Genomic DNA, 22,573 nt, shown 5'->3' on the forward strand with positions numbered 1-22,573 from the left:
GATGTTTATAAAACCCTCTATTGATGCCTATTTTGCATCTATTATTTGAATTTGTATCATAATTGCTTGAAAACAAAATCAGTCTTAAAATCTCATTAAGAGATTAAGAAAGGCAAGTAATTACCAGGTGATGACTGCAGAGGGCAGGCTGTTACAGCTGAAAACTCGAATGCAGTTGAATCTTGTTCTTCTAAATCAGGTGCGACACTTGAATCTTCTTACCAATCATCACTTTGAACCATTTGTGGGTTGAATAACATAATAACATTAAATTAAATTGTAAAATGTTTCTTTTTTAAAGTATCAGAAATCCATGGCACTACCTTTTAACACTGGACAAAGAGGGAAACAATATGGTAAATTCAACTTTATTAATGCAGTTCAAGTAATTCAAAAGAAATTATACATTTCCACCTTTGCAAATGTAGTAAAATATTCAAATTAAGCAGGATGAGAATCAGAACAAAAGAAGGGGGAAAACAAAACCACACAATTTGAAGGCACAGTATAAAAGACAACGCATTAAATCAGACAGTAGTAATGAATCTATAACATTATGGATTCTGTTTACATCGTTTACATTTCAGTGCAACATCAACAAACAAAATCCCAGAGTACTAACCCTCGACACCAAGTATCCACATCATACATATATATTTTTTTTAAAAAGATACGAATGTTTCAGCAAAGCGTCTCTCTCTCTCTCTCACATAGACAAAAGCTTTTTTTTAAAAAGCCACAGAAAATCTCATAACCAACAAAAAGCATAACTAGTAGCACCACAAAGACAAAGAACATAAGAAAAGGGAGCAAAAGAATTGCATTTGTGCCTGTTCACAAGCTTTGCTGCAGCACACGGTTTTCCGTGTACCCTCTCAGGAGGACACGCTGGAGGCATTTCTCACTGAGAAGGTCAAATGTTAAAACTCTGTGAAGCTCTGCATAGAATCTGGTCTGTAAGACATCCTGGCACCTTGCACATAAAACAATGCTAAATTGCAGCTGCGCTCAACAGAGCTCATTTGAGGGAACATCTCTTTTATTCTACTAAACATATGTTATGTAGTCTACAAATCATGTTTGTGTGTGTTCTGCATTTGTATCTATTTATCTGAAGAGAACCTAAAATTACACTTACTGAATACTGCTCAAGTTAAGCCAAAAAAGGTTTTTATCTGTGTGCAAAATTGGATTCTTCACGTGCTGGCTGATAAAGTGTCTACAATCAGGCAAGGCTATGCTCTAAGTTGCATCACACAGACATCGTTTCAGTCTTCAGTAACGATTGCTGACACTTGTACATCAACTTCAGTCACACTGCTCCGAGTAGGCACATATTTAATGTAATCACACAAAACCAAAGGGAGTAACAAAGGTTAACAAAATCCCCAATCAGTAGCAAAAAGAAGGACAGAACAGTAGTGGATGGCTGATGCGATGTGATTGTTCACTCTGATAAAGATCTGTTAACAGCAGCAACAAAGCAATAATACAATTAGAATCGCTAGACTTCCCAACTCCATGCACAATAGAAACAATCTCAACTGCATTAAAAAGCATTAAAAGCAAAAAAACAAAGAAAAAACAAAAAACAAACCACATATAAACCCGGACAGGTTCCTTATCTGGGTATAAAGGTCTGACTGCATTTGAGTGGTTTTACTTTGTCTTTAACAACTGCTAATGTGTGAAAAGATGGACAGATGACAAGAGTTAAAAGACACGACAGTCAAACCAGGACTTCTCTCTCCTCTAATCAGTTCTGTACACTTGTATTGTTTGGTTTAACGCATTCTGGTTTAGCTTTCACTTTTCTGAATGTAGCACAAAGTGGTTGTTTCACCGCTCAGAGTCAAAGCAACCAGTTAGGTAAAAAGAGTTATTACAGAATACAAGTGTGATACAATCAGTTTAACAAAAGCTATTTTCTCGTCATTCAATTCCACCTCAAGTATTTTGTTGTAAACACATCTGCAAACCATATCACAACTACAAATACACAAATTCAGACCACCAGATGACTGACTGGTCTTATCGAGCTCATTTATATACATTCTTCCAGTCCTGTCCTCTGCCTTGGATGGCAGCTTACGTGACCTGTAGGCCTGAGCCAGAAGAGACTCTACCCAGACATCTGTAAGCAGTCGTCTTTACACTTGTATTCTGTCATTTTATTGATCCTGAGAAGATGAATTAAAACAGTGAACGATCTCCATTCAAAGAAAAATAAATTCATGTGAAACAAAAGACAAAACGACCTCAACATTTATATATTTGCACACAGAAGGAACAGAAGTATGCCTTACAAAAAAAATATTATATGTATTGGGGGGAAAAAGTCACATTGGCAAAAGAAAAACAGGCTCTTTTCAAACACAAAGTCTCAGATCTGTTTTTGATTGGCAGCAGAAATTTGTGAAAAACTAATAAATTTGCTTTTCTCTCCTCCACAAAAAAGAAAAAAATTCAAAGGTTTAAAAAAAAGAAAAAAAAGAAACAAGATTAAGATTAAATAACGGAGATCAGTAAATTTCTCCCCCGTTCATCCTTGGAAAAATGTATTTCCTATAAAAGCTAAGTGAACCACTGCTAGTCTTGCTCTTAGAGCAGAGGTGAGTGAGTTTGTTAGACCCAAAAATACATCAGGTTTTGTCCAGTAAAAATGTTTCAGTTGCAAGTTCTCAGAATTCTGCAATAAGTGGTAAAGGTAACTCTTTGGAGTAAGGTGCTCCGATTGTAGGCACGAAGAAGAACCAAGGCAACAAGCGGACTTTTGCCTCATTGTCTCAACAGTCCCATTTGATACTGCTCTCTTTGTTGACGCTGCTGACGCTGCTGGCGCTGGCCCTGAGCTTGGCGCTGGCCCTGAGCTTGGCGCTGGCCCTGTGATGCTGGGGGCCGCCGTCTCAGAGTATTCAGGGTGTCTACAGGAAATGGACATCTCAATTAACTTAAAGAAATACAGTGAATGCTGCAAATTAATGCTACTACCATTTATATTGTTAGAAATGCCCACAGTAGAAGTGACTATTACATGATAAGGTAATCATGTTGGACTACAAAGTATTTCTTAGCACCTTGCTATTCAGCCATCTCTTCTCTTTAACCTAAATATGCATTCAGTAATCCACAGTTGTGGAAGTTTATACACATACATACACACACTTGTGCATATTTATATCCTTGTGGGGGACATCTCATTGACATAATGCTTTCCCTAGCCACTTACCCTAACCATCAAAAATGAATGCCTAACCCTGACCCTTACCCTAAACCTAACCATAACCCAATTGTAACCCTGACTCTAAAACCATATTTTGAGTCTCAAAAATGCTTTCGTGCCTTGTGGTGGTCCCCACAAGGGCTGTCGGTCCCCACAAGTATAGTAAATTCCAATTATTGGTCCCCACAAAGATGTTAATACCCATACACACACACATATCATGAACATGAAAGTCCTGGTAATTTAGGGATTTGATTTCTCTGAACTGTTCATTTTCCAGGGTGGAATAACTGTGCATCATACATCTTTAATTATTTAAAACACAAGAATTAGATGCAAAAGTTTAAATTTGTTTGGGATTTTCTCTAATCCATACAGGGATCCATACATGGGAATATCCCTTAGCAAGTTGCACCTCAACCCGATGCTTTTGGCATAATTCTGACTGGATATGTGACCAGTCTTGGCAAAGTTTGGTTTGACTAAGGGACATTTGATTCAGTGTCTGTAGGATCAAAAATATACACCCTCCACAACATTTAATTAATTTTGGATTTTTTCTAAACTCCTTAAAAGTCTCAAATTACCATGACATTCATGGCCATGGCCTACTAAAACATGTAAATATAAACTGAGTTACATACAGATGAACTGTTAGTATACTTGCAAAATGTATTATATGCATTATTGAAAAAAACATTTTTTTTCTCAATGATGTATATACATTTTTTTGTTTAAAAAAATACTTTTTGTTTAAAATTATTAAATAAAAAATTAAATGGTTAAAATACAAAATGTATGAGAAAAAAAATATACATCCTCTGAGAATAAAGAGAAATCCTTACAAAGAAAAGAAACTAGTGTAAAATTTTTTCATGCTATAAGGTTTTACAACAAGAGGGAAAAACCTCTGCGGTGGATGACCTAATCAAGTTAAACTGTACTTTGCAATGGGATTCTTAAAAAAGGAAATACTTGAGATTTTAGAAGTCCGAAGATTAATTTGTCACAAATAGGCTAAAGTTAGAAGAAAAGAAAACCCTGATTTGAATGAACTAGAAGTCACGGCCCATCTGCTCATTAACATGGACATGTGCTGGAATCCTTGATGTGATGAAATTGACTAAATCTTACAAATAGAACCAGTATGGAGTTTGATATCCAAAATGAAAGTAAACAAACTTTTTTAATATCTAATTTCCCTTCTCTCCCTCACTCCAAAATTAGTTTTTCTTTAACCCACAACAGGCCACAGATTACATCACAGTTTCCTTTTTTTGCAGAGCCCTGGTTTAGATACGTACCAGATACATGCTTGCGTGGAGGAAGCTTGGGGTTGCTACTGGGTGTGTGGACACTGCAGACCTTGATGAAGCCAACCATTAGCATGATGAGAGCAACACCCATCAACAGCACTGCCCACCAGTAGGCCTGAATGACACAGAATGTAATAAAAAATATTTAAGCACAGACAAGAATCACTAAAAATATTAGCTATGTGTGTTTGTCACCATGTTGACAAATCTTTGTCACTATATACACTCCCACACTGAGACACTCACCACTATCCAGTCTGCAATACTGTTATAGAAATCAGGATTAAAGATGGCTTTCTTTAGCCTTGCAAGAGGCCCGTCTGCATCCACCAGGCGACACTTATTGAACACATCGCAGTATCCCTTGAAGTCATTGCAGGGTGAGCCAGGCTGCAGCGTCACCACTTTCCCACTGAAATACTGGGCCCATCTCTGTGACCCTGTGCTGCTGCAGGTGCTGGGATTCACTGAGGGTAGAAAGAAAGTAAGTGACATCTGTATTACCAAGAAAATGTTTTAATCGTAAAGATGTTCTCATGACTAAAAGCAAACATTAAAACCAACAGTCACTTATGCTATACGTCAGATAATTCTAGTTTTAAATGACTATACTTAGTGTACATTTTGACATGTGAACAATCAGACACTCACTTTTCTCCTGGCAGCACACATGGCACAGGTCAGTAGCCTCATCCTTGCCATCCTCCTTAGCACAGCTACATACCTCCAGATTGTGCTTTGCACAGACAGAACCAGTGCAGGCCTATTTCAAAAAACAAAAACTTTAACTTATGATACAAACTCACAAAGCGGGAAAACAAGACACGAAGCCGATTATATGAGCATACCCCATTGATGCAAACTTGTGTATCTTTATGACAAAAGGTGAAATTCTCCTTTGGCTGTGAGGCAGGACATAGAGCAGTATTTCCACCACACCTGCCCTCATTGGCACACTCAGAATCTGGTCTGCACACCTCATTATTGGTCTTGAAAGTACATTCTCCTGTGCAACATGGGCCTTGGCTGGGACTGCGTAAAAACAATGAAAACCATGCAACCAAAAGTCAAACAAATGCTGCCCTGTTCACAGCTGTGTTCTGTGCTCACTAATACCACAATCAACAGTTCATCACAAAATCTTACCTGCAGATTTTGCCGGGTCTAAGTTTGCACTTTTCGCCATCCCCTGAATCTGCACTAAAGCAACAGTTGTCTTTACACTGGTCTTGGTAGCCACAGTCACACTGCTCTCCCTCTTCCACCAGACCATTACCACAGATAGGATGGCCAGACTCTGTACACACAGAAACAACAGACTGAAAGAGCATCTCTCTCTCTCTCTCTCTCACTCACACACAGATAACAAAATCCTTTTATTTATTTGATCACATAAGAGAATTTACCAACAAAACAGCTATCTCTTTTCTTTTGTAGAACAGCGGTTATATTCCCGATGCTGCAGCTTGAGAACTTGTTATTGTTGAGCCTGTCCCCTGATGTGGCTCTGGCATACATAATGTAGTTCCCTCTCTCCTTTTGTCCTTGCTCCTTAGACTCTCCAGGGGTGCATACGCTACCAGAGTCATGCTGTGAAATAGTAGGCAAGCAAAAGAGAAACAGCAGAGCTCTGAGAAAGTTCCACAGAATAAATACAGCTTGGCAAGAGAAAGTAGGCTACTGGCAAAGGCCGGGATTTAAATAATAGTACTTACAGGTGAGCCAAAGTTGTGTCCGACCTCATGAGCGAAGGTGATGTGTGACACCTTGGGGGGGACATGTGAGCCATAGTTCTGCACTGTGATGATACCAGTGTTCAGAGACTTTGTCCTTCCATCTGAGTATTTTCTGTTCTTCTCACAAATTCCCCCGGAGCTTCCTGCGGTAAAAACAAAGGGTGCGATGCATTAACAGGTCAAACACAGCCAGGATTTGTTTGAATTTGCTTGCTAGACAAAACCTAAAAGTCCAGTTGGAGATAATGTGCATCTCAACAGTGGTTATCAACGTTCTGTTGAACCAGGCCTTCTGAACATGTTTAGAAGCCCATCATAATTCTTAATCTGTACAAAATGACCCATATGAGTTCTGCCTACTCCAGTCAGAAACACTTTAATGATGATGATGATAAAACACTGCTAAATATGTAAAGAGAATAGAAAACAACATTAAAATGCAATCCTGTTGTAAATAAGACACAAAATTAATGCTGCAGAAAATAATTAAACTGGGAATTCAGTCCACAGAGCAATAAAATAAACATTTCATTTTAAGTTAATTATTTTAAAGCCAAATGCGCTCTCACTGCTGCAGTTTATTTTTAATGTGACAGCTCTGAAATTTTAAAGTGTATATATTTAAATATTACATTTCTTTATCCCATAGCCTAATAAAGGAAACGTGGAAATCACAGATCAAAGTGAAAATTATTTTACTTTTAAACAGGCATTCTTGCGTTCTGTGTTTTAGCAGCTGCAATTCCAGCAGTGTCAAAGGCGACTTAGCAGCAGATTAGAATCAAGCAAAAACAACATTTTTATATTTTCTGCATCACCAACCGAATACACACATGAATGCAACAGTCTGTGCTGCTGTTACTTTACATCTGGGCTTCATTCCTGATGTTGGTATGGTTTGACAGCTTGCACATATGAAAGGTATTCGCTCAGCAAAGAATACGAGTTAAAAAATGCTATAAATAAAACATTACGTGAAAACGTGGCAACTAAAACAGTGAATCGAGGGTTGGCAAGATGGCGTCGTAGCGCGAACACCCGTCTCGCTGTGCTCCGGTGAGGTCCCCCGATTATCCGTCTAAAATACGTGTTCACCTGGTGAAACGTTACAAATGTGCGTGGGAGTAACTCTATAATGAGTCTGGACGACTATTTTTCTAAAATGCCTAACGTCAGGTCTAAGAAAAAGACAGCTCCGGTTGTGCAGGCTAGCGACATTGTGGGTCCTATGGCGGCTGAGCCTGAAGAAGCTAACGCCAGCGACACAGAAATCTCCGCTGACGCTGAGGAAACTGGGAGTGATATCGACCCGAATATCCTTGCGGCTCTGAGTAAGATAACTGACAGCATTACAACTTTATTGGATGTTAAAGTTGATACTGTGCTGGCCGCAATCCGTGAACAGACGTCTCGGATCCAGGCTCTGGCGACACGGGTGGGAGACGCCGAGATACGGATTTCAGGCGTGGAAGACACGGCAGGTGTATTGCAGGCGAAAGTGGCTCGACTCGAAAAACAAGTAACTGACATGGCAGACCACATGGACGATTTAGAGAACCGCAGCCGCAGATGTAACCTTCGCCTGGTCGGGCTTCCCGAGGGCACGGAGGGAAATGATGTTGTCGCCTTCATGGAGTCATGGCTCCCCTCCTATCTCGAGCTCACAACTAAAAATGGGAAGATCAAACTAGACCGCGCTCACCGCTCTCTAGCACCGAGGCCGGGCCCCAGCCAGCGCGCCAGACCCATCATTATGAAGCTTCACAACTTTGCTGATAAACAACGTGTGATGGCCGCAGCTCGGCGCCTGGCTACGCAGCCGAACCAACCAACAAGTCGGATCAAAGTCTCTTTCTTTAATGATTATTCAGCGGCGGTAGCCAAGAAACGCAAGGCTTTCGACGAGGTGAAAAGCTGCCTGAGGAAGAAGAATGTGGATTATGCGCTTCTCTACCCCGCCACACTGAGGCTGTTTGCCAACGGCAAGGAGAAGAGATTTAACACACCGGAGGCAGCTGCGTCCTACGCGGACTCGCTGCCTTGAATCCCCGTAACCACCGGAGTACTCCTTTTCTTCACACTATGCCTTAATTAACCGGTGTGAGTACTTGCCGAATCTAGGCGTATATGACTCTTTTTTTTTTCGTCCTCGCTGCTTATAAGCGACCAGGTGAAATCTTCCACCCCATCGGGCACCGGACGGACTGTGTTTTCGTCTATGGGTAGGCGTGAGTTACGCGCGTGCAATGCCCTTCGGCTTTCCCGACGGGCAGGAGGAGATTGGTTTTTCCCTACATGTTTAGTAGGGCTGTTGCCAAATCACTGTTCTTTGAATGTTCCGTCACACAGCTCTTTCATGCCTTTTTTATTTTTATTTTATTTATTTATTTTTTCAACCAGGGTGTGGTGAACCCTTTGGCTCAATATGCTTTGTGTGATACATGAATAAGTCTAATAATGAGTAGGCTGCGAATATGCACCTGGAATGTACGAGGGGTTCACAGCCCTATTAAGAGGAGGAAGATATTTACTTGTCTAAGAAAGGACGGTGTAGATGTTACTATGTTACAAGAGACACATCTTGATAATAATGAACACTTGAAGTTGCAACAAGGATTATATGGACAAGTGTTTTTTTCATCCTTCACTACAAGAAGTAGAGGAGTGGCAGTGTTGATTAGGAAAAATGTACCTTTTGTAGTAACTGATTGCGTTAAGGATCTGAAGGGCCGCTACGTGATAGTCAAAGGGATTTTGCAAGGCCAAAATATCTTATTACTGAATGTTTATTTTCCACCTGCCCACCCAACTACCTTTCTTACCAAAATGTTTCTGGAATTAGCCCCATTTCTTCCTAACTCTACCGTTATTATTGGTGGTGATTTCAACTTAATGTTAAATCCGCTTATGGACAGATTTCCACACAGCATTGCAACTCCTTCTCCTCAGGCCAAAGCGCTTCATGCTCTATGCGACGAGTTTGGACTTGTGGATGCTTGGAGATATACTCACCCCTCCGATAAGCAATACACATTTTTTTCGGCTCCGCATAGGTCCCAAACTAGAATTGATTACTTTTTTCTCCCGAAAACTGACTTAGGTTCAGTAGTATCGTGCGACATAACAAGTATAATCATCTCAGATCACGCTAGGGTAATCATGGATCTCGATCTTAAAGCTGCGCTTCACAGGTCCCGCCACTGGAGGCTTAATACCATTATTCTTAAGGATGAGGAATTTACCTCTCACTTCTCTGCAGAATTTAAAGCGTTTTTGGATATCAACACCCCCTCAGCTACTACTGCCTCTGTTTTGTGGGAAACATGCAAAGCTTATGCGAGGGGCCTAATTATTTCGTATTCTGCGACAAAGAAGCGACAACGGATGGAGGAACAAAAATCTTTAGAGAGCGAATTGATGGATAAGGAGAAAACATATATTGCCTCCCCATCACCACCATTATGGCAAGAAATAACCGCACTCAGGTCAGCGCTGAATTGCCTTCTTACCAGAGATGCAGAGAAGAAACTTAAATACACCAGACAGAGGTTCTACGAGCATGGAGATAAGGCCGGTAAATGTCTGGCGTACTATGTTAAGAAGCGCGCAGAATCGAATACCATTGCAGCGATATCTGATGAAGGTGGCCACAAGATATATGAAAACAAACTGATAAATGACTGTGTTAAGAAGTTCTACGAAGCCTTGTACTCTTCTCAACAAGTCCCGGAGGGGGTGCAGCTGATGCATAATTTCTTCACCCAATTCGACTTACCAAATTTGTCAGAGGAACAGAAGACTGCCCTTAACAGCCCTATAACTAAGACCGAAGTGTTTAAGGCTATTAAATCACTGCGAAGTGGAAAGTCGCCAGGGCCTGATGGCTTCTGTTGTGAATTTTATAAACAGTTTCGGGATATTATTGTGGAACCGCTTCTTGATATGTTCAACCACTCCATTACGGGTGAATTCCCGCAGACACTGAAGGAAGCCAACATTTCCCTAATTCTAAAGAAAGGGAAGTGTCCTGATTTGTGCGGATCCTATAGACCTATAGCCCTCTTGAATGTAGATAGGAAACTGCTTTCTAAAATTCTGGCCACCCGCTTAGAAAATTTTTTACCTGTGCTGATAAGGGAGGACCAGACAGGCTTTATAAAGGGTCGAAACTCAGCCACCAATGTTAGACGCTTACTGAACGCTATTGTAGCTTTCAAGCAAAAATCTATTGACGGCCTGGTGCTTTCTCTCGATGCGGAGAAAGCATTTGACAGAATTGAGTGGTCTTATTTGTTGTATACTCTGGGCAAATTCGGCTTAGGGGAGAATTTTATAAAATGGGTCAAAGTTATCTACAATAATCCACAGGCAGCAGTCCTGACTAATGGACTTAGGTCTGATTACTTCAACACTCATAGGGGAGTTATGCAGGGCTGCCCCTTATCGCCCCTTCTATTCGCTCTGGCCATAGAGCCTCTTGCTGAGGCCATAAGGGCGACGCCCACAATACGTAGTTTAGAGATTGGACAGCTGTGTCATAAAATAACCTTATACGTGGACGACATCTTGATTCTTTTGACTAACCCTGTAACATCCGTACCCAGTCTCATTGAGGTGATTGACAGGTTTAGCCATTTCTCTGGCTATAGAATCAATTTGGCTAAGTCAGAGGCCATGCCTCTCGGTACTCTTTTCACAATGCCGGCTACTGTTCCTTCCTTTCCTTTTAAATGGTCTCCTAATGGATTTGTGTATTTGGGGATCTTTATTACCCCGTCTCTCGACCAATTGTACAAAGCCAACTTCACACCCTTATTTGGCAAACTCAAACAGGACCTAGAGCGGTGGGCGTCACTTCCTGTCTCCTGGCTAGGACGCATTGCCCTGATCAAAATGAATGTGCTGCCCAGGCTATTGTATCCTATCCAAATGATCCCCGTCTTGTTCTCTAAGAGAGTACTGAAGGACATAAATGGTTGGCTCACCTCTTTCATCTGGAACAAGCGCAGACCCAGACTCAAGATGGCAGTGTTGCATCTGCCAAGCTCCAGGGGCGGCTTGGATCTACCTAATATTAGATTGTATCAGCTTTCTGCCCATTTAAGATTTGTGAGCGACTGGGTTAGGGGTAAAACCTCAATCTGATCGGATATTGAGACAGCTCTGTCACAATGCAAACTGAGCGATCTATTATTTTGTAATGATTTTAACGGAATTAAGGCCCTTTGTACAAATCCTGTAACAATCAACACCCTAAAAGCGTGGCGAATTGTCCGCCGTCTTGAGGGAAGATCGAGAATAACATCAACCTTTACCCCTATAATGAATAACCCTGCTTTTCCTCCGGGTTCTTTGGACCCCGGCTTTCAACGATGGTCTGATAAGAATATTAAGTCTCTTGGTGACCTTTTCTCGGGTAGTGAACTCATGTCGTTTGAACAGCTTACCAACCAGTTACGGCTTGCCTAGACAGGATTTCTTTCGTTTTTTGCAAATACGACACTATATCACTCACAATACAACCCTTGCTGAGCACCCTGAAGTATCTGATGTTGAGAGGGTTTTGTTTGGGCAACAGCTGACGGTGTCTCTGAGTTCATTTTACCATGTGCTTAATGCTTTGACTACCACTGATGCGCAGGGGATTAGAGGTGTGTGGGAGAGGGAACTGTCGGTAACCATAGATGAAGATAAGTGGGATACCGTTTGGTCTCTCGCAAAAAGGATTTCAATTTGTACTCTGACAAGAGCAATCCAATTTAAGATTTTACACAGATTACACGTATCCCCTCACCGCAGACACCTCTTCAGCCGCTCTCTTTCCCCTGTGTGTCTTAAGTGCAAAACTGATGTAGGGACTTTAACTCACTGTTTTTGGTCCTGTTATAAGCTTCAAGAATACTGGGCTGACATTACAGGTGAACTGGGGAAAATCTTCCACGTTGATATAGAGATGGACCCTTTGTCCCTGATTCTAGGTCTTCCAAGTGACCGCCTAAAAGCGGCGGCCAACAAAAGATTGTATAACACTCTTAACATTTGCAGCCAGGAAAAATATCCTCTTACAATGGATCAACGATAGGACTCCCACTGTCTGTGGCTGGCGCAAAATAGTTTTTGAACTGATTCCTCTGGAATACCTCACACACGTTATACACCACAGTGTGGGTCAGTTCTATGGGATGTGGCACCCCTTTTTGGACTATATTGGACCGGACCTTTCCGCTATCTTATTCAAAGGACTACTACACACGTGATCACCACCCGGGCGCTGTAAGACTGACTCACCACCTCTTGTATGTTATATTTTGTATTTTGTATCTTGTATTATGCCTTATTTAAGAGCTGTTGTGTACGTTTTGTGTTTGTACTGTTTTGTTGTTCTGTGTCTACTGTCGAGACACTGTCGTGTTAAAGGAAAATCTGCAATAAAAACAATGATGAAAAAAAAAAAAAAAAAAAAAACAGTGAATCTAACCTGCTCAAAAGCAGGTTGTGTGTTCAGCAACAGTTACCACATAACAGTGACTTAGCCACCTGTGCGGGTGACAAAACCTTACTTTTAGCTCACTAACCCATTGTACACCCCTCTGGTTCAATATGGACAACAAAATACACACATACATACAGACACACAGTAGCAGGGCATGGAGATGCTGGTAGTTTCAGCAAGCGTAACTGGCTCCACAGTTAATCGAAAAGAAGTCATGAAAATCAGTGAACCATAAACTACAGTAATTAACAGATGGAGAATGTTTTATTTGTATACCGGTTTAACCAATAAACAATAAAGTCTTATAAGGGTTGTCCAATAAATTAAGGAACTTGTTTTAAATGTTTTAAAAGGGGAGAACAATAATCTGAAACAGGATGAATCGTCTGTAAGTCTAAGACCCTGAATACATCTAAACCCCTGAAGTTTCTTTGCTTTATTTGTCTGTTAAATTATCTAAAATAAAAATTGGTTTTGGATATATTGGGTATCACGCTTAACAAGAAGCACTCTCCCAGTCGTGCTGCAATTCCCAATATCCAGAAATTCAGAGTTTAGGAGACCACTTCCAGCTACATAGAAACATGAGACCACGTCAAGCAATAACGTGTCCATTCTGTGTAAAGTGACCATGAGACTGAGTGCACATTTTACTACACATCGCACTCTTTACCTGTGCAATTGTGTAAACCCTGCACTGAAGCCACCCATGACAACTAGTCACATGAACTCACACATTAGCTGTGCTTCACCAGTGGGCCTGAAAGCCTTTTTTAGACTTCCTTTGTTCAATCAATCACCACAAAGCTCACTGCAACCAATCTATTCTCCATGTCTTTTATTCAATCAATTCTTTCAGCTTACAGTTTTGCTAATACGCCAGGATTGATCGTCTGGGTTTGTAGCGGTATACTTCATGTTGAAATGGTATCCAAGCTAATTCAAAAGGAGAGGAAAGAAGCACCAAACACAACAATCAATTACAAATGTGAGGGAAAAGCCAGTCTATATGAGCAATCTGTGGGAAGACCACAGCATGAAATCCAACAGGAAAGAGAGGCTGCTGGCATACTTTGCACTTCAAGGACAACAGTTTTTCTCACATACATAAATATAAAGAAATTAGAATATTTCTTAATACAAATGGCCACCTGTGCAGATTCTTGTGGTCTCAAAGCATTGCCAGAATATAAACAAACTCTGGGTCCTCTGATCACCACAGGAAAAAAAGAAATACTGGCAGTGTCCAGTGGTACCTATCAGCCTCATAGCAGATGCACCTACAGTATAAATTTCAAAATCCTATGTCCCTTCATTCCTGATTTCACAAAATTTTCTGAAAACTTGACCTCTGACCTAACAGCTGAAATCTGTGAGATTATAACTTTTCCAAGATTTTTAGTCGATGCACATATGGTATCAGTTTGAAACTCCTACATCTCTTCATTCTCAAGTTACCGCATTCACAAACTTGGGTGTCCTTGTCTCCCCGCCTGGTTGCCCGCCCGCCAAGCAGGGTGACAGCAATACCCCGTCAGCCTTTTTATGGCTGATGCGGTAGCACTATTCAAACTACTAAAACTGAGATCTGGTTTCTTGAACCAAAGTGATCTTAAAAAATAAAATGATCAGACTAATAAAAAAAATTATAATGTGTAGTATGGATAACTGGCTTGATAGCAAATATGATTATAGAAGTAATGTGAAGGTGTGTTACAAAACACCCAAACACTTTAAATGCTTCTGAGCAACGCAGGGAGTCACTACCAGAGCTCGGTGTGTGTGTCTGGTACCAACCTGAGGGAGCCCCAACCCACGCCAAGCCAAGCACGCCATCATCAAAGTCCCTGTCAGTAAAGACGTAGGCCAGGCAGTACTGATCGTGGTTCTGTTCAGAGTTGAGCTCCAAAAACTTCTCCACTCCGATGTTGGCAAAGCGAAAAGGATTGCTGGGGTCCTTTTCTTCAACTGTGGTATTGATCTGTGAGAAAGAGTTAAACAATCAAAAGGAAAAGTAGGAAAACAAAACTACCCCAATGAAGCAGATTAGTTTAGAATGATCCCGGGCAAGTAGACAGATTACTTCCACTTTTAATATCAGCAGGTTGATTTAGTTGTTATTAATAATGATAAATGAGGTCTGGTATAGATGAAAAATTCTAGCATATTAAATAATGGTAAACAAACATAATAATGTAACACTTTATGTAATTTAGGACTATAAATGGTGGCTGGCCTGAAGTTTGAGACCCTAAATGTCAAGATGAAACTCACCCTGACTCTTTTCACCATGAAGCTGATGTTACGTATGCCCTGGAAGTCCGTGCCCTGGTAAATGGTGTCAATAGCCTTTACGTGGCTGGAGATCTGCAGGGAGTGCAAGATTATAGATTAGGAGTAACACAGGTACAACAATGAAAAAAGCAGTGAATTATTAGGTTTAAAATTAAAAAAAATAAAAATAAAAATAAGATTACCAAATCTCTGCAGCTCCTCATCTCTGCTACAGGTTACTGGCTAAATTCCCAGCTACTAGAATAATGCCTACACCACATAAGTAGGCATTTGTTTTCAGCCTATGAATGTTAGATGCCAAGTTTGACTTTGTGGTCAGCTATGAAAAAAGCTAAAACATTAAGAATGAATGGATTAAGGATTACGAAAAAAAGGTCTCAAAGACTTTAGAGTAGGGGTGGGTTTTTATAATCGATTCATCGATTAAAATCGATTCTGGCTTGGATAACGTAAAATCGATTCATTTAAATCCTCAATCGATTTTTTTAATATAAATTTATTTTGCTTGAAATGCCAGAATCTTTGGTGACATCTCACAAAATTTCAAGAACCACCAAACAGTTAAGACAGTAAATGAGAGCAGGTACACGGATTCTGCACATAGACTTAAACACACGGTGCGACCCGCGGATCAGAATCAGTTAGATGTCGCCTTTCTCACGGTCGGGGCTGAAAGCCGACAGCTCGCTGATCCTGATGTTTCGGCGGGTCCGCGCTTTGTGTTTACGCCCTTTTTGCGCCGATTCTAAAGCTGTTAGTTTGATCTCTCTCCAAACAATATTGACCAAACCAGCAGCAAAAGAAGATCCAAACGATTCACATAAAATCGTCATGAATTCACTCTGACTTTTACTGTTTTGCTTCCACCGCGATGCACAGCTCTCTCTCTCTCTCTCTCTCTCTCTCTCTCTCCCCCTCCCTCTCTCTCTCTGTACTTCAAGAACAGTTTCCCTTTCTTCATTATTCGCTTGCTTGTTACGCATAAGTCTACCGTAGTTTACAGCGCTGTCAGCCGCTGTTTTTTTCCCTTTTACATTCTTCCGAAAAGAAAACCTCATTTCTGCTGTTCAATACTGAACAAATTTAAACTTTTTAAAATTATTCAAAATGCAAAACGCTTAACCGTGTCTCTAATAAAACCGCTGTAACTTCAGAGGTAATGTTCATATGTTGATTAATGGTTTTCTTTCGTTTTTGATGTACTGCAGAATATTTTTATAAAATCCCAGGCCAGGAAAATCACCTTCATGTTTTTCTGTGTTTTATCTTCAGCTACTTTGACACAAAGGCATCTGCTGTGATGCTCACACCTTTGATAAAGTCTTGCGTGTGTCAGCTTCCTTTTTATTGATACAAAAATATGTAAATGTACTGATTTGAATTATAATATTTCTGACTGTCAAAATTTCCCAGATTTAAATCGAATCGAATCGAATTAAATCGAATCGTGGATCGAATCGATTCGGGACCTTGTGAATCGGAATTGAATCGCTTCTAGAAATCAGTGACGACACCCAGCCCTACTTTAGAGTCAGACCTGTTACAGATCGTCAACTTTTCCTTAATGTCAGGTGTGTTTCCAGAACCACTAAAAACTGCTGTAATCAAACCTATACTGAAAAAGGACAATCTTGACAAGACACAAATAAAAAACTACAGGCCGATCTCAAATCTCCCATTTTTAAGTAAGATCATTGAAAAAGCAGTTTCTCAACAGCTCAATTACTTCTTAAAACAGAATAATTGCTACGATGCCTTCCAGTCAGGTTTTAGACAGAACCACAGCACTGAAACCGCTCTGACCAAAGTCTTTAATGACATATGTCTGAACACAGACAGTGGAAAAATGTCAGTCCTAGTTTTACTGGATCTCAGTGCAGCATTTGATACAGTTGACCACAACATATTACTCAAACGACTGGAGAACTGGGCAGGTCTTTCAGGAACTGTACTAAACTGGTTCAAAACATACTTAGAAAACAGGAAATACTTTGTATCAATAGGTAACTTCACATCCGAGCAGACAAGTATCACATGTGGAGTTCCCCAAGGTTCCATCTTGGGACCCCCTCTGTTTAACATTTACATGCTCCCACTGGCACAGATTATAAAGAACAACAAAATAAACTACCACAGCTATGCAGATGACACACAAATATATATCACAATGTCACCAGGAGACCGAGGCCCTGTACAGGCTCTTGGTAAATGCATTGAGGAAATTAATGACTGGTTGTGCCACAATTTTCTCCAACTAAACAAAAACAAAACTGAAGTAATAGTCTTTGGCACCAAAGGAAAACGATTACAGGTCACCAGAGAACTTCAATCTATACATCTAAAAACCACAAACCAGGCGAGAAATTTGGGTGTAGTGATGGATGCAGACCTAAACTTAGAAAAACACATTAAGACAATAACAAAGTCAGCTTACTATCACCTCAAGAATATTTCAAGGATAAAAGATCTGATGTCTCAACAGGACCTGGAAAAACTAGTCCATGCATTCATCTTTAGTAGGCTTGATTACTGTAACAGCATCTTTACAGGTCTACCTAAAAAAATCAGTCAGACAACTACAGCTCATTCAGAACTCTGCTGCTCGAGTCCTCACTAAGACCAAAAAAGTGGACCACATCAGTCCAGCTCTGAGGTCTTTACACTGGCTGCCTGTCCGTCAGAGCATAGACTTTAAAGTTCTGATGCTGGTCTATAAAGCTCTGAATGGTTTAGGACCAAAATACATCAGTGACCTCCTGACCCAGTATGAACCTTCCAGATCCCTCAGGTCATCTGGATCCGGTCTTTTATCAGTTCCCAGAGTCAGAACCAGACACGGAGAAGCTGCATTCAGCTTTTATGCTCCTTATATCTGGAACAAACTCCCAGAAAGCCTCAGATCAGCTGAAACACTCACTTTATTTAAATCCAGGTTGAAGACTCACCTGTTCTCAGCTGCATTTGAATAAAGCACCAAATCCACACTTTTAAGCTTAAATTTCAAAACTTACACTAACTACTGATCTTATCTATTTCTGATTTTATCTGTTTTGATTTTATATACTGTTTTGTTTGTTTGTTAAGCTTAAATTTCAAAACTTACATTAACTACTGATTTTATCTACTGTTCTGATTTTATCTGTTTTGATTTTATATACTGTTTTGTTTGTTTGTTTGTTTGTTAAGTGGGTTTAGAGCTCTGGGTAGCTCCCCAGCTGGGTCTAGACTGGGTCTAGAGAGTATTTTAAATTCAGGGAATTTAAAATAGAAAGTAGCTCGTCCACAGAAGGACTGGTAGCTCCCCTTACGATAAGGGTTCAGATCGCGCGAACAGGTGTGAAATGTGTGTGTTTAGTTAGTTTGTTTGTTTGCTTGTTTTAATCAATTTTAAATCATGCTTTTTATTTGTTTTTGTTTCTAATGTCTCTGTAAAGCACTTTGAATCACCTTGTTGTTGAATTGTGCTATACAAATAAATTTGCCTTGCCTTGCCTTACGAACTTCTGTCCAGCTAAACTTATTAAAAGTATAAGTTACGAATTAGGAAATTAAAATCTGATGTCAGGATGTAGCAGCAGCAAGTTAGCCCAAAAATCCGACTCCACAGAAATGTTTTGATTTGGTAATCCAGCATGAAGTCACTGGGAGGCAGCAGCTAAAACAAGGGAAGGGGTGTGAGCTAATGCTAATCAGCAAATAAGCAAAACAGGCTTTTTCAAATAAAAAAAGAAAGAAAAGAAAACAAAGATTTCACATACTGCATTTCCTCATACCTGAGCAAGGACAGCCTCTTTTGAGCCGTAGCGTTTGAAGAAGAAATGGTCAGTCTGGATGTAGAGCTGACAAGTGTTTTTTTCTTTACCCGTCGCCCTCTTCTTTCTCAAAATGACAGGAGTATCTTTAGATTCCTCATCTTCCAACATTCGTGTCACATCCTGGACAGAAAACGTTACGTTATGCTTGTTATCGATAGCATAGTTCAATGGCGTTTGGGGAAATAAGCACATTTCCGGTTTTGAAAACAATCCAACATTTTTATCCCCTAAAAATTTCCCTGGGCTAAAAAGTTTATATTGCCATTTTAAGTAAGGTCAAACACTTCCACCTTGCTGTTAACTAACAGTGTAAGGTAAGGTGGAAATAAGCTCATGTAATATCACGAGTCTTGTCTGCCTGTGTTTATCTGTTCTTGTTCTCTTGTTCTTAATAACACTTACTCTGGCTGGCTCTTCTGCTGATGCCTGGTACTTCTTCATCCTCTCAAACACAGAGTGGTCTGCGCAGCCACCCTCTGAACCATACTTATGAGGGTAATCTGTCAGACAGAAGGAGAGAAACATTTTCTTGAGTGCCTTTCACCATATCCATTCAGTTATCTTCATCAGTCATTTATATCTTTATTTTAACATTCAGTACAAGAAGAGAAAGGCCCTGACTCCACTAGTTAAAAATCTGTGCAACTAGGCCTCTTTTCTCATTTATTAACAAAATCAAGGCAAAAAAAAATTGTTATGACCTGGCTCAAAAGCCACAAAATAAAGCAGAGACTGACAGAGTTTGCAGGAACATTTGGTTTCATTTTAAATTGCTTTGTAATCTGTGGGCTCTTTCACACCAATAGTTTGTTTACTCTGTTTTGAATCAGTTGATGAGTTTGTAAACTTGCCGCCTTTCCCCCTGGTTTGGTTTGTTTTCACATGGAGAAAACTTGAAGAGAACCAATTTGTGTCACTACAAGCCACCCAAACACGGGGAGAACATGCAAACTTCACAGAGAAAGGCCAAGTGGGAAGCAAACCCAGGATTGTCTTGCTGTGAGGCAACAGGCCTGACCACTGTTCCACGTACTGCCCAGGTGTTAAGCAAAACCAATAGACCACCACTGTAAGGAAATTAGGGCCTGCTCAAGTTCAATACAAAATTCAAACAAACTAATCATGTTACAGCAATGGAAAAGAAATTCTTGCATATTTACAATCACGGGCTCCACTGATCATATCTAAAAATTGAAAGTCTCTGTTTTCATATGAACAAAATACACTACGCTTCGCTAAGACTACAAGCAGATCCAGAGTTCAACACTGAGTGAAGCCTTGTGAATGTTGGATTTCAATGTTTCTGCATATTACTATTGACACCATAACAGATAATGGTGTCATAAACAATAACACTGACTTCAGAAACATGTTTCCTAAATGAAAACAGGTCCGTCGTCTCCTCTTTTAACTCACTGAAACGACCAAATACACTGTGTGCAATGTGCTTTTGAATTTTTTTCAAAGAAAGTCGTCTTTGTCCTCACAGTGAATGGTGTCTCATTCAACTGCTAATCAAAAGGCTTTTGCAGTTTGGACAGAGGTAAAAAGCTTAAGAGAAAGGCCAAATCAGAAGCAAAGGCTCCTCTGAGTCTTAAAAAAATAAATAAATAAAAAGAATCAGCCTTCTCCACCCATTTCACTGATACCTGAATAAAAAACTGTACAGAAACTTCACACAAAAAATCCCCCAGTTAGTTGTGAGCAGTTTTACTGCTGGGTACTATCCACGTACGGTTCACAGTCCTCTGAAAACCACAACATCAATGAGACAGCACAAGAGCCATCACAATTCACAGGTTATTGCCCATAAAACAACATGTGTGACCTTGAGCTTGAGCACAGTCCTGATAAAGTCTCACTGGGTGATCACTGTGTGCAGCTTTCACTAAAACATGACTGACACTGTGCAAGCAGCAGGAATTCTTGGGAAAATGAAAAATTCCTTGTAAGGTGACAAATATGACCCTCATCTAAAGCAAAGCCTTGGTGAAGATCGATTAGCTGATCACTGTTTATAAGTTTGCTTAAATTCTGTACAAATCTATAGGAAGAGCAGCAATTCCTATGAATTGTGGGCAGACAGACAAGGGCAACTGGGCAGACAGATGCCTCCTCGTGACATTAGACCTTCAAGGTTCGTAAAAATGTCACCTAATTATCTCAAAACAAGGGGGATACATTCCGACTACCTAAAAATTGTTCAGAGAAGTTTTAAAAATATGTCTGATAAATACATATTTGAGTTTTAAAAATCACGGTACACAGCCAGAAACAACATCTTGTTTTATCTTTACAACCCAGTGCAGATGTTAGCAGAGACTACATGCAGCAGAAGTGTTTTAATGAAAAACACACTTCCACACAAGTTGATGTGCTACTTCAGTCTTGATTAACAATGATGAGTAGGGAAGTAGAAAATTTAAAAGGGCAAATAAGAGTTGATTATAGTTGCAACACTAAGGGAAGAAGGATGAATTAATGAAAGCACTACATAAACAATTTCAGTTCCACTTGATGTTTCTTAGGAAATTTAAGAAGTCATAAACTCCACTGTGGAAACTGTGACAAAACCTTTTCTTTGATTACCCTCATAAAGAGTAAAGTTAGCACTTCATTAAAGTGTGGCAGTTATCCCACCGAGGGTAGTTTTCTTACATAGTTCCCAGCACTTCTCTTACCACTGAATTTCACCATTGACCACAAACTCGTGCTGAAAGCAAACATCAACTTCTTTGTCAAACTGACCTAAACTTCATGTTCAGGATGAACAATGAGGAAAGCTAGGTCTCCAGCTTTGGTCCAAAGACCACAAACAGTTTTCAGCAGGAGAAAAGTGGCACATCAGGGGAGAAGTGCAACAAGGAGCAACTTCCTCTCTTACTATGACATTCACAGAAGCTGTGAGCTTTGAATTAGAGCCCCAGGGTCACACGATAAATACTGAGCTCTACTGTAATGCCCTGGGAAACTGACTGTAAACCTAACCTTTGGTACATGCTATTGTCTGCCTGCTTATCTACCTTTGCTGTGCTAAAAATGGCAGAGATGTATCACATGTCTCAAATGCAAACCTGAGGCGGTCAGAGATTTCCAGGGAAGGCTCTTGCAATGTTTTGAGTGGTTTCTCGCTAAGGAGACGGCCCTGACGGGGATAACAGCTATTATTTTTTTGTTTTTTAAATAAGTGCACTTGCTGAACTTTTATATTGTACCATTTGTTGGTTTAATTTTTCCAATATGCATCTTCTATCTCATTAGTGACAGAATTTCATGCTCCTGCTGTTAGAACATGAATTCAACAAATCATTAGGCACAGTCTGAGACTCTAAATCCATATTTCCTAAATTTCCTTCAGCAGATTCAGATTATATACCAGTGTATGTGTTTAGACGTGTGTTTGTGTGCTAGTCTAAAGCCACCACAGGGTTCATATCAGATTCCCTGCCATGCTGCTAAATGCACCCCCGGTCAGGGAGCACTTGCATACATTTGTGCGACCAGTAGAAATGCAGAATGTCATTTAGTACACACGAAGACCGTGAGTGTAGCAGCCAACTCAACACAGAGCTTTTGGACCGGAACTTAACCTTACAGTTAGCGCACTGCATGCCTGTTCCCATATGAAAGAGCCTTCATACTAAATTTGTAAGTCTCAAGTTACTGAATTGCATTTTGACTCACGCACTGTGCAC

The 22,573-nt window shown here is 40.2% G+C and overlaps 1 protein-coding gene across 1 annotated transcript in view; it reads right to left on the reverse strand.

Annotated features, from left to right (window-relative positions):
* Positions 1-354: 354 nt before the first annotated feature.
* Positions 355-22,573, reverse strand: part of adam10a (ADAM metallopeptidase domain 10a) — a 38,717-nt gene continuing 16,498 nt past the window's right edge. Inside the window, exons 5-16 of the mRNA XM_082527626.1 lie at positions 19,281-19,378; positions 18,837-18,998; positions 15,043-15,135; positions 14,566-14,749; positions 6,255-6,418; positions 5,946-6,129; positions 5,686-5,836; positions 5,388-5,571; positions 5,191-5,302; positions 4,786-5,006; positions 4,528-4,654; positions 355-2,924 (exon numbers count right to left, since the gene is read on the reverse strand). Of these exons, the coding sequence (XP_082383752.1) occupies positions 2,779-2,924; positions 4,528-4,654; positions 4,786-5,006; positions 5,191-5,302; positions 5,388-5,571; positions 5,686-5,836; positions 5,946-6,129; positions 6,255-6,418; positions 14,566-14,749; positions 15,043-15,135; positions 18,837-18,998; positions 19,281-19,378 (1,826 nt within the window). The 3' untranslated portion in view covers positions 355-2,778. The remainder of the gene's footprint in view (positions 2,925-4,527; positions 4,655-4,785; positions 5,007-5,190; positions 5,303-5,387; positions 5,572-5,685; positions 5,837-5,945; positions 6,130-6,254; positions 6,419-14,565; positions 14,750-15,042; positions 15,136-18,836; positions 18,999-19,280; positions 19,379-22,573) is intronic.

Source organism: Aulonocara stuartgranti (assembly GCF_965226115.1).
Source record: "Aulonocara stuartgranti genome assembly, chromosome: 1".
Classification (NCBI taxonomy): Eukaryota; Metazoa; Chordata; class Actinopteri; order Cichliformes; family Cichlidae; genus Aulonocara; species Aulonocara stuartgranti.